The sequence below is a fragment of the Anser anser genome (genome assembly GCF_964211835.1).
Source record: "Anser anser genome assembly, chromosome: 11".
Classification (NCBI taxonomy): domain Eukaryota; kingdom Metazoa; phylum Chordata; class Aves; order Anseriformes; family Anatidae; genus Anser; species Anser anser.
Window position 1 is genome coordinate 16,518,419 of NC_139732.1, and position 13,594 is coordinate 16,532,012.

The 13,594-nt window shown below is 33.6% G+C and overlaps 1 protein-coding gene across 12 annotated transcripts in view; it reads left to right on the forward strand.

The window, feature by feature from the left end:
• Window positions 1-13,594, forward strand: part of CDH8 (cadherin 8) — a 360,695-nt gene that overhangs the window by 292,057 nt on the left and 55,044 nt on the right. For all 12 annotated transcript variants that reach the window (XM_083794664.1, XM_083794666.1, XM_083794667.1 and 9 more), the window contains 3 exons: window positions 3,248-3,435; window positions 6,182-6,435; window positions 13,453-13,589. In XM_083794664.1, coding sequence (XP_083650790.1) covers window positions 3,248-3,435; window positions 6,182-6,435; window positions 13,453-13,589 — 579 coding nt within the window. The remainder of the gene's footprint in view (window positions 1-3,247; window positions 3,436-6,181; window positions 6,436-13,452; window positions 13,590-13,594) is intronic.

Below are 13,594 nucleotides of genomic sequence, written 5' to 3' on the forward strand. Positions count from 1 at the left end.
AAACACTTGTTGTACGGTATTAAGAGCCTATATTAGGTTTGGAGAGAGTTTGAATCTTGACTGTGTCATTTTTACTTTTTTAGTAGCATGTGTTTCTAACAAGGTACCTATGCACCGAATGTAAAATGATTTCTTTTACACATGTGCATCACTTAAAATCCACTTTTGCCCTGTTCTGAAGACACAAAGAGAGAAATAGGTGTCTTAGTACTCAGCATGTGATAAATACTTCCCCATAGTCTAGAAAAAGCACATACAAACACATACAGAGATATACATATATATATACAAAGAATTATAAAATAAATAAGCAGAGGTAAAAGCTTATTCAGAAAAAAAAATATTTTATTACCTCAGCATAGTGTTTTTAACAGATAACAGCTCTATGCACAATAAAAGATTTTCTTATTATAAAATATGAAATGCATGTATTTTTTACTTTGAAAACACGTGGCTTGCACTTGTACAGTAGTATTTTCCAACACAGGATGACAAGTCCCTTAATAATGTAAATATCTATGGATGAGACTCCTGGCTGAACCATATCACCAGAACACAGAGGGACATTTCTTGCCTGCAGTGTACAGTAGCTCTAACTTTGTGACTACGCATCTACTTCTGCCAGCTTACCTGGCTTTTGTATTTGTATCAATATTTTCTGTGTCATAAAGTCTTTGCCAGCCAGTATGAAAAAAGCTGATCAGAAAATCAGCAACACAACTGGTACTAATTGGTACATTTGCTGGAGGTCTCAGCAGGAAGCACAGGAGTGAATGCATGTGGAGATGAAACTGTGCTTTCCCTGTGCAGCTTACTCATATCTGTTTTCCTGTAGTTTGGTTATAGTGACATGTTGACTGGGTAGGCTGAGGAAGACTGCATCACAAATCCGTGAAATATATTTTTAATGTGGAAAATGCAGATTAGTTTTCCTTCAACAAAGAGTGGGTTGCTGTCTTTGAAGCTGTTACAGCTAGTGGATTCCAGCACAGAATTCAAACTACCATCTAGGAATAACCACCCTGTTAGAACTCTGACAATTATGCAATTTCGTTAGGAAAAAAATGCGTGTACTATAGCTTTATGTTATGTATATATTGCATTTAATGAGGATGTGCCATAGTAAATATTTAAACTGGATTCTATTACAAATTCTGCCTTTTAAAACTGAGTATTCCGAGCATGCTGCCTAACATTGCAGATTAGTCATGACTCTAACCTTATACAAGAGCTGATCAAATCTGTAGCATTTTTTACACTGTTAAAGCACAGTTGGCATTTGCCTGGAAAGGAAAATAAGAAAGGATCAAACTTACAATAGAGCCTAACTGGAATGAAATAGAAATTCATAAGGTGTAATACATGCTGCTTTCACAATAAATTGTAATGAACTCAGAAAGCAGTGTGTTTTATCGGTTTATTGTTTCCAGGCAGGACAGAAATGTATATTTATGGTTAGATTTCAAAAAGTGTTAGCCTCCTGGGTTTTGGAAATGAAAAAGATGAACTTTCACTACTTCTGTGATCTCTTTAAAATCATTTTAGAGTCATTTTATAAGTCATTGAAGTTTTTAACCTGGCAGTTTACCATAGATTATACTGAGAAGAACTGTGCATTGCTGTAAAAACCAAAGGGTTTCAAAGAAGCATAATGTGGATTTTTGGTCAGTTCTGAACTATAACATCTTGACAGGACAATTCATAATACTTGAGAGCAATTTATGTAAAAGAGTCACTTGCATCATAATATTAACATTTTTACAATATTTTCTAAACTACATTAATAAATCTGAGAAAAAATATCAACCAGAAAATGCAATCAACTGTGTCTGGAGAGTCAAGCCACAAAGTGTGGACAGCAGTATAAATTATGAATATGTAATTTAGTCTGTGCAGGCACTTTCTGTAGGATTGCTTTACCTGCTTGTTGTTTGTGAGATATTGGGAATATTCCTGAGGAATGTTGATGGCCCCAAATTGTCTCTAATAATTTAGCCTAGAAGCTTAAAGGGAAAAAAAAATCACTATAGGGATTTGTGAATTCCTCGTTTTCCTTCATACTTTCAACTGTAGCTGTTGTAATTGGCCTACAGATAGTTTCAGCAAAAACACCAGAATATTTTGGCTTTAGAAAACTGCTAGCTGCACATTACACTAAAAACTACAAGTTGTTTTAAAACAACTGTGAAGAAAGAGAAGAACAAGTCCAGCACCCTTTGTCATATAATATTTATATTGCTTTTACCAGTTTCATCACCTAACCTTGAGTTCCTTTTTGACTGTTTTAACTACTAAGTATCATCACAGTTGCTTAGGTCACATACTAACCATGGCATCAAACAGGGTAAATTACCAAGAGCTAAAAAAGATAGGCATTCCATAAAGAATTGTTGATATAAAACATTCACGTGTCTTCTGTTTTCAAAGTGATGCTAAGAACTGTGAGGTGTAATAATAAAATGGGTATTTTGTTCTTTTTTTTAGTAAACTGCTTACCTAAAATATTAGAATTTCAAAATAGATTTTTGAAACATTTTAGGTCACATGATTTGAAGCAAGTATTACAAACATTAAAAATGCTGAAGATTTGAATAGCACTTTGTAGCAGGATTTAATCTAAACCTATAAACAAATAGGAAACACAGTAATAAATACAGTGAAAAATTATCGCTTCCTTTACAACTTAAAGTTGGTGAGTTTCCTTGGATGTTTATTGAGGAGTTTCTTATTACAAAAGGGAGGTGGAAAGGGGTTAAAAAAAACAAAAACAGGTCAAATAAAAAGATAAGAGACAAAAAAGTCGTAAAGATCTAAAGTTGTAAATGGCATCTTTTCCATAGTAGGTGAGTTTTCTACAGAGCAAAAGCTAAGGTTTGGAGGTTGAATTCCATCAAAAATATAGCTACAAGCCTGTAAATAAAAAGATAAGTTCAGCAGTATCTGCAGTAGGCAACATATGACATATTTGCAGTGTTGAAAGTAGCTTAATATTTACGTTCAGCAACAGTGGGAACCTATGCAAGCAGGAGGCAGGATACTACTACAGTGAAAGGAACATTCATGTACAGCAAACTGAACATTAATATGTAAAGAACATGTTGTGCTGCTTTCAGTAATAACCCATGTAAATGTGATTTGTATCAGTTGCACATCTCAAGTTTGCTTTTAGGTAGTATAAACAAATGAAGAGCACACAACAGATACTGGAATCAAGTGTAATGTTTGGTCTTTTCCTCTTATTCTTAAGGTCTTTATCACTTCTCAGTAATGGAGGATGTTGCTCTTGGTGAACCTATAGGAAGAGTGAAAGCAAATGACCTGGATATTGGAGAAAATGCTAAGTCATCCTATGATATTATTGAAGGAGATGGAATGGATATTTTTGAAATCACTACAGATGCCCAAACTCAGGATGGCATTATTAGAGTGAGAAAGGTAAACTATATCTCTTAAAAAAATGTTTATTGCACATACAAATACCCAACCAGATTGTACTTTGTGAGAACATACTGGATTTTCAAGGATTCTTTTATCTGCAGATGAGGTGTTAAGCCAGTGAATTGATAAGTGTAGGGGTGTATAAGCCATGTCCTTCAGAAGCGCCATTTAGGTGACAACTGTGGAGACTTCCATGGAAGTATTTTCTGTTCTGGGCATGCATTAATCTTGTCTGGACTTCCTGAGTCCAGCCACTGCTTCATGTGCTCAAATGATACAGATTTTGCTTCCTTGGCTCCAAAAGGGAAGAGTAGATCAGAATTTCCTTTGTTGGTGATGTAAACTTTCAAAAAATCTCATCTGAGTACTCATCAAATACTTTTCTCTGTTATTTCATTTGCTGTATAGCTGGGCAAATACTATTCAGAGAAAAGGTATCAGCTTATTATTTAAATTACCTGATGTGTAAGAGGCTAAATCTTCCAACTTTTCTCTTGTTGAACTCTCTTTGCTCAATGAATAATGGTTTCAGTGAACCTTATCAAGGACATCAGTACTGTTTAACATGAGAAATGCCAAATTTGGGCTGTAGAGAAGGCTACAACTGTTACCTTTTCTATGCTTACACAATCTTGATGTATGCAAGATGAGGTATTTATGTATACACAACAGAAGGAACACCCAATTATATACAGAAATGTGGAGAAAGACAGCATATCTAGAACACAGTTTAGCTATTCAAGTCAATGAAACAGTAATTGCAGGCTTCATTTTCATTATTTTGGGGGAAGGAAAACAGAACAGATTCCCCTGCTGTGTTCCAAAGAAGGATATGAATATAACTCATAACACTGGCATGGAGGGTTTTAAATATGTAGCACAGAGCACTCTAAATGATTCTGTGTTTAAAAAAAAAAAAAAAAAAAGCATGACGTGCACTGAAAAAAAGTACCTGAGTACAGGTAATTAATATTCAACTTGTATCTGTAATTAAAGAGGCCAGACAGAATGGCTGTTGGAAGTTTTTATTTTCTGTTTCTCAGTGAGGAGGACAGCACTCTAGAAGTACTATAAAATTATGTATATTTGTCTAAAATTAGATCTGTTATCCTAAAGAGAAAATTATGATATACATCTCTGATCTTCCTTATTGTTGTTTATTGTATGCTGTGGCCTCCTTTGTACACTAAGGCAATTAGCCTTTTGCCCCAGTTCCCTTGGCTTTATTTCATAACTAAGACTCTAACATAATGTTTTTTCATATATTCATTTTGACAGCAATAATCATTTTGTTTCTACTACAGTAGATGATGTATGTAGGGTACTGTTCACCAGCAGATTTTCTCCAGCATAAATGCATAAGTTTTAGACAATGCAGAGTAAATTTTCAATATGATAGTCTGATTAAGAATGACTATATGTATTGGGGTGCTGTCATTTCTATAAAGCATATGAAAAGCAGTTGAAAAAAATGATACAGTAGCTATGATTAGCAAATTGTGAATATGCTGATTTATAAATCACCATTCGTAATTACAAAAGCTTGCAAATTTAAGAGCTGCCAAAGAAGCAAGGTTTTCTCATGTTTACTAGAATTTGTGAGAAAGAGCAAATCCCACTAGAGCTCGATTTATACCTGAAGAAAAAATCAACAAAATTCAAAAGTATACATACTGAAGGCTTTGACGGGCTTTCTGAAAGAGTTTCGTAATTCCTATTTGTGTTCTTGCTAGTATTTGCATTACAGATTCAGACAGATTCTGTGTCCTTTGCTTTCTATCCCTGGGACATTGTAATGCAAATCTTAATATCTTTCCAGTGCTTGGCAATTTGCATCTTTGAAGCTTGAATCATTGTGAGACACAAGAGAATTATATAGTGAATATACTGATGTGCTTCATGACACAAAGTTGAATCTCCTATAATGAAAAATTCTGATATTCAGAAATGTCGCAGATTTGGTTTTTATTTGGTATTTCATTTCTTTAAATCCACTGTGTTTTCATCTTCTATGTTTTAATATGAAGCTGTAAAATAGTAAAAACAATGTTGACATGGAAGGTATATTGGTAGAATAAAGTAATCGGTTTCGTGTTTCTCTCTCTGAAGAAAAAATAAGGTACAGAAATAGGAATTGCTACAATTGTCAGAAATTCCTGAGAGATGTCTACCTCATTTAGCCCTATAAACAGAAATGCAGAGTTATCTGAAGTGCAATAATATTGCAGTACTTTCTTATATGATTAGCTCTAATTTTTTCCACCTAATGCCTCTCCTGTCCAACAAATAATAATTGCTAGTTCTTTGAATTTCTCACATAGTTCTGGAAATAATAAAATATTTATTCCTTGTGGAGATAATATTTTTTATATATTTTTTTCTTATCTACAGCTAAAAAAGCACTGATTAAATATATTATTAGTGTGCAAGTCATGTCATCACAGACAAATTTGCAGTATTTATCTGATATGTAATTGTAGTAGTATAATTCATGAGAGAGAATATTATGGTAATTTTTTTCTGAAAAAAAAGGAAAAGAGTATTGTTTTCTCTTGGTTAATAAGCAGATATCAATATATGCCTAGAAAATTTGGAGGTTGAATTTTTGGGAGTGGGAAGTGGATGCATTAAAACTCACTGAATGTGATTAAATACACATGACTTTCATCCATCAGCGTTATATTAATTTGCTCTTTCTCTGTGGCCATTAGTAAAAGACATTTATCTTTGTCTTTCTGAACAGCCACTGGACTTTGAGACCAAAAAATCCTATACTCTGAAGGTAGAAGCAGCCAACATTCATATTGATCCTCGCTTCATCAGTGGAGGACCATTCAAGGACACAGCAACAGTAAAAATTGTAGTAGAGGATGCTGATGAGCCACCGGTCTTTTCATCACCTACTTACCTACTGGAAGTGCATGAAAATGCTGCTATTAACTCTGTGATTGGTCAGGTGACTGCCCATGACCCCGATGTGTCTTCCAGTCCTATAAGGTAGTGCTGCTCTGAAGTTCTCATAAGAAAACATTGCTGGTAGTATACTAAGTATGTTTTCCCATACATTGTATGTATGACACTGTTCTCTCTCTGTTTTATTTCTATAAAATACTGGTATAGGATTTCTTTGTTTTATGAAGTGTTATACTAATCAGTTCAGATAATTTCCAAAATCACAAAAATATTCCTTGCTACATGAATAATCTTATCAAGCAGTAAGTGTGCAATGAAAATAAGAAATAGGGGGGTATGAGGTCCAGTGGGGTTGGCTCATCAGTGTATATGTCTGTATTTACTTTAAATAATCCACTAGTTTCTACACTAACAATATACTGAATTTGTTCCATGTAGTTGTAAGATTGTAAAACCATATTTAGTATTCCTTTGGCTAAACCTATTCCTGGTTTAATCATAGGAAGTCAGAAATGATTATGCCCATATGACTTTTGCATTTTCAATTTGCAATATTTTCCCTTTTTGATCTAACTTGAACAAAATCTGTTATTTCAGTTTCATCAGATCAGTATATTTTCTATCTCATTTCATGAGCACACGTTTTTCCCTCCCCTTTAGTTAAACAGTGATGTGACTGTTTCCAAACCAAATTTTACTATGTATAGTATTGCTTGCTAAAAACATTCTGAAATGAAACAACAAAATGTCAAATTAATAGTAAAAGTATATTTGGAGAGTTTATTTAATAGTCATCACTGTCCATTGCTGCCATACAGAATATAAACTACATAAGCAGTTGTCAGTGTTGTGAAGATGATGCTAATTGTCATCTATCCCATATGTACATTTTCTAATCATCATTATCCTTGTTGCAGAGTCAAACTTTAAACCTTTATTTAGTGGGCCTACGTGCTGTATATCACATTTAAGTATTTTCAGAATTAGACATTCAGAATATATTAGAACTTGTGCATGCAGATGGAGTATCTCGCCTGGAAATCATCCTTTCAAACCTAGCAAAATTTAGCATCAACTATCAAATATTGCTACATAACATTAAGTAATTGAATGATATACTTGCTACTGCAGCACACAGCCCAGTAACACATGCCTACTCTGTTTTCATACCAGAGAAGCTCTCAGGATGATCAAAGATGGTCATCTGGTCAGAAAAATAGAAAATTAATAAGAGTAGTTACCCAGGTTAAAATAGTGTTGAGTAAATACAAAAAAGTATAACACAGAATGTACACAGTTTGATCTATCACAATTTAAGCAGTGGCTCCATCCCCAATTTTATTACTGCTGTCACTGACGTGTGAAGAAGGGCTTGCAATGCCACTGTGAAACTGGGTCTTTTGAAAGGTGTGTGAAACCAGACGTGGTGGCAGCAAGTTGGCTTTCTTCCATTTACTTCAGCTCGATACTCATCATTTTTTCAATCAAGCCTTAGTTCTTTTCCTCTTCCGCTTTCTGTTCTGCATTTGGCTTTGTCCTGTGCCCCTCTGCTCCTTGAACGTGTCCTCTTTGTTCCTTATCTCCATCTGGCTTCAACTCTGCTTCAGTTTTACCTTGGCTGTTTTGCCCCTCTTGCTCTGTTTCCTCGACCTTCTCTAATCCTGCCTCAAACTCCGAGTAGTTTCGCCCAGCTACAGGCATTTTTATACCCTAAAATTGAGCCCTTTCATTCTCTTCGAGACCAAAAAATTGAGATGTGTAAAATCTTTACCACATCTCCATTTTTTCATCATTTTAAGGATCAAGGTATTTTCAAACTTTTGAAAGCAAAAATATTTCATATGTGTAAACAGAATTAGAACATTATTATTTTATCAAGTCATATAGAAACGATATGCATGAAAGAGAATGAGCCAAAATTAATTAAATTTAAACAAAAATGTCTTATTAATTAGTATGATTTATATCCTATTTTAAAATATATATAGTCATTTAAAATTTTATCTTGTAATTTTTCCATGGCATTGGCATGATAGATAATTAAGGAATACACAATTATCTATGCAGCTTCCTTTTTTCTTCTTCTTCTTTGTTCATCTGATTAATCTGGATATATCTGGGATTGCTCTGGAAAGACCAAATCCATTTTTTGCATGAAAATTATTTCAAGGCAAAAAGAGAATTTTCAAGTTATTAATTTTACTATTACAGAAGCAAAAATATTCATCAGAGGTAAGTAGGGAGCAGAAATGTAGCTACTTTCTGGTTCTGAAAAAAAAAAGGAACATAGATTATGGAAAAAATATGGAAACATTTGTTGGATTAGAATGTTTCATTTGATTGTATGTTTCAATTGTTTATTCTGTTAGTATATCAGGAATATGGTATAATTTATCTGTATCCATCTATTTTCTATAATACACTTTCTAAAATATTAAAAACAAGTTAAAAGTTTTGAAAAACAGAATTAAAATGTTCTGTTCTAAAAACAAAGGAGTGTTTGAATACTGCCTTGCCATTTTTAATGTATTGTCTTTAAAATAGATTTTTTGGAACCAAAAAACAATTGTATTTCAAGGAAAGTATATTTTTCAGTATGTATCTGTTCTGTTAATATTTTGGGTGGACAGAGCTTTTGTGCATGTTGGTTATAAAAACCCTAGCAACACAAATCACCTTAGAGAATCACCTTATGTGCTACCTATATTGCATCCGCTTCACATTAGTTTTATACACACAGCCTCAGTAAACTCAGAGTATTGAGGTATAATAAATGAAGTGAAACATGGTTGTCTCTGGATATGGAATTAGTCTGATAATTGAGTCACGGGAAAAAAAAACAGTAAAGAGTTTAGAAAAATTATAGGAAACAGACTGGAAAGAAACTCTTCTCCAGTGTTTCTTTTTTACAAAAATGTTTAACCTCATTTCTATTCAGTACAACTGTACTTTTTTTTTGTTACGCTTGCTTAAATGGGATGAAACACATCCTCTGATCTCTTTCTCACTTTACCTGAAGGGCATAAAGCCTACTGTAGATGAGTAAGCAGGTTTATAGGTGGGTTTCCAGTCTGGTTCTCAATAAGCCCATCTTAAGGAAATACCCCAGTAAGGTTATTAAGCAATATTGTGTCAAATGAAGGGTTGTGACTCTGGTTAGTGGTCTGAAATCTCCTATCAGTCAAAGATCTCTAAAATTTAGGCATTTTTAGATGGATGGGACTAAAGGATGCATATGTTGCATGGTACCTTTCATATTGTTGATGTTTAGCCATAATTGTGGAAGAGCATCTTTGAATGACTAAGTGATAATGTGGTGTTCAGTTGAGTTATGATTTCATTATCCTTTTTTTCCAGTGAATGTGAACCGTCTTTTCATTTCAGTTCTTAGGTTAGTCCAAATATATCCTGTCTTTCATAACCCTGTGTTATTTTCATAAGCAGCAGTATTTCTCTTTTCTCTTTCTTTGCTATTGTGCTGTTTGTATTCTTTAATATACAAACTTTTACACCTGATTGTGAAAAAGATTTACAGATTTGGTTAATAATTGTAGACATGGTCAGTTCACATTTTACCACATTTAGACCACATACGTCTCTCTTGGCAATGGAATTAACCAGTGGATTCAGCTGAGCTATTTGTAAAGCTTTACTGTAGTTTAGTAAGGGTGGTACATCCTGGCTTATTGTATAATAAGGCTTGAAAGATCATTATCTATTAGCATACAAATCTAGTGATTCCAGTAGTATTTATTTCATGTTTCTCTTGTTATTTTATAACCATGGTCTTTTTATCTGCAGTAAATTATCTTGGATAAAGCTTGATCCAAGTGCATAGCAAAAAGCATGAGTAATAATCTTTCTTCCTATACTGTCTCTGCCCTCCTATAAATCATTGCCTTTCAGTGTCTTTCTCTGTGGAGAGATAAGCTTCACTGTGGCAGGTTTTCCCCATTCATATTGGAAGAGATTTCATCTTTGGCAGTAGTGGATCATTTTCTTAATTCACAGCAGGCCTTAAAAATCTAGATACGATATTTTCTGCCTCCCTAATGGTGCAGCTGTTTATCAGTCACTAAGTAGCTTGTCCTGTCTGCCTGGCATTAATAAACAATGGTGATTTACCACTGATGGGGTATCAGTCTTGCGATTCAAATCTCAGCAGGTGCAGCAAAAAATGGTTTCAGCTCTTATTTAGATTGGTTCAAATAAAGAATAGATCTAATTAAGTCATAACAGCCGTATCAGTAGTGTGGGAGAAGGACTACGAATCAATTTAAATCTTCTGTTAAACCTCTATGAGATTGTTCCTATAATTGCCATAGCAGAACTATAAACTAACCAAAACCTCCCAATAACCTGCACTGGTTTTATGGCAATTTCAACATATATTATTTCCCAAGATATTATTTTCTCATTTTTAGAGAAATGTACGTTTTATGTTTAGCTTATGGATCTGACAATGCATTCCCATTAAAAAGAGTTATAATACCATTATCATGAAAAGGAAACTGCAAACGTACTATTAATATTCCCTGGTTTATGACTTGGCAAATTTAGTTTTTTATTTTGTACCAAATATTTATCAAATTAAAATCAGGAGAGGGTTTTACCTCTTTGTAGTCTTGTAAACCTGTGAAATTTACATTAAAAATGTTTCATTTTGAATGCTGTTTTTGCATTGTGAATAAATACTCTTGGGATGAGATGAAATGCAATATAATAAACTCACAGATATTTAAAAAAACATTTAACCTTAGAGGAAAAAATGCACCTAACCCCCAGTGAAGTTTATGTCAAGCCCAGGTCAACTAAATAGCGTATAAGCATTTCATATTTTATTTTCTTTGTGGACTGTCAGAATTCATAATTGGTACCAGAGCTCTGATACTAACTTCTGCATAAACTTCAAGAATTAAAAGATTAGTTTTACGTAATGAGATCTTTAAAAAGAGTTACTTTGATTGCTTTCTGGTTTTGTTTTTGTTTTTTTTTGACTGAAATTTTAAACCTGTAAGTTTAAACCTGTAAGTCTGTAAGATATTTTTTATCAACTTCACTAGTACCAGAAGTTTACTTCTGATACTTAAATGGGAACTAGGGAGACATTAAAGTAAGGTTAAGATACATTTTCAAGTATGATTGCCTAAAGTTAGGCACCTACAGCTTTATTCCTCCATATAAGTGACCTGATTTCAGAAATGCTGAGGGTAGTACAGTTCGCATTAAACCATTGAGAAGTGATATGTGGAGTTCACTAGAAAATCAGTTTACTTGGATGTCCAAATATAGATGTGCATGCCTAGCTTTAGGCACTTGAAAATACTTGAAATTTGATTTCATATTTTTGTATTGTAACTTTTAATGAAACTACTAATTTTTAAGTGAGTAAAACTAGTTCTTCTGAGAGTTTCAAAATAGAAAAATGTCTAGCAAATCACATTTCCTTTTTTAACGGGGATTCATTCATAAGTCCATTATTTGTTAAGTTCCTTACCAGTGTGACTATGCTAGTCTTGATCTTTGGTAATAAACACAGTCTTTAAACATTTGCACTAACTTTGTTATAACTTTGAACTAATCTTTGAAAATCAATTGTAACTTACTGAATGCATTGCACAAGTGTCCTGATTGCAACATTATCTTTTATTCTAAATGTGAACTCATTATCTGACATTGAAATAAAAAACGTGAAAGCTATAATCCTAAATTTTGACATCAGATCCTAATGCTACACATGCATTGAAAACAAAGGTGTTTTGTCAGAATGAGTTTGAATTATTAGGAAGTTTTTAGTGTGGCATATAGAAGAACTTCAGAATCAGATTTTTATTTATTTATTTATTTATTTGCTTATGGTAAAGCATAAAACAGTGGCATAAATGATTTTCAGATAACTGTGCCATTGACATTGTAGCAAAATATGTTCTCACTTTTATCGCTGAGTTTAGCGGTGTGTTTGAAAAAAGTAGAAGTGTAATGAGAAACTGGCAGTCTGAGTCACTATTCTGGCCACTACATAATATAATCCAGTCTGACACTGTATCCTAACTCACCCTATTATGCCTAGATATAATGCAGAACAGATGCAAAATTGTCAGTGCATGCTGTTAGGTTCTGTAATACATAGACACAAAGGCTTAAAAGGCTTTTACATAAACCCACAGTTAGGATTCACTAAAAACCCTTGAAGTCAATTTTTATTGAACTATATCAATAGTTCAGTGATAAACTCTCTCATTTTGTACCTTTTTCTGTCACAAAATTGGAAAGCTTAATTTTGTAATTTAGTTTCTTTTTACAAATAATACATTAATAAAATAACTCTGAAAATGGGCAAACATAAAAGCTTTCCTGGAGATCCCGTCCTGAGCTTTAAATCATCATCCTGCTTAATGCACTGTTGGAGCAATCTATGGCAGCTCTTTCCTCTCAAGCTGGCTCTGTTTCGGCTGCATAATTTACCTGGAAATTCACATTTGCAAACTCTGACTACTTGTCAGATAGAACTTGTTTTGTTAAAAATCAGTGTTGTCAGTCTATAAAACAATTGCTCCTTCAGTGTTTGAAGTGTTCTACAGGTAAACGGTGATTCACTGCCTTCTGCCCATGGAGCTGCTTGAACCGTAATGAAATAATATGCATGGTGAATAGTCCATGCTTCATTAATATGAAATTTGTTAGTAAAATAATATCATTCAGCCTTTTTAAAAATAACCATGAAGCCCACCGTTTTTGTGTGCTTAATACATTACTCTTGAAATTATCAGCAGTTACTGTGAAATACCATAGAAACTGTCTAATAAATGTGATGGATTGTATAATTAACTGTTGATCAGCACCGTTTTTCAAAGATGTTACCTAGTGAACCCAATGGCATTTTATGACCTTCATACTGGGTATACAGCTAATTACTCCTTGGGCAATTATTATTATTATATTTTTTTTTAGTCTCAGTTTGTCATTTTGTCTTATACAATTGAGCTTCTCAATCCATTTGGCTATAAAACTGCAGCTCTCAGAGGGCTCCATAAATTGTCTTGTGATTGTATGGATTACACCAACTTCATTAAGTAGATTACAGGGATGTCTATTTTGTAGGTTTTCCATTGATCGCCATACTGACCTTGAGAGACAATTCAACATTAATGCAGAAGATGGGAAAATAACTTTGGCAACTCCACTGGACAGAGAAACAAATATGTGGCACAACATAACTATTGTAGCTACTGAAACTAGTAAG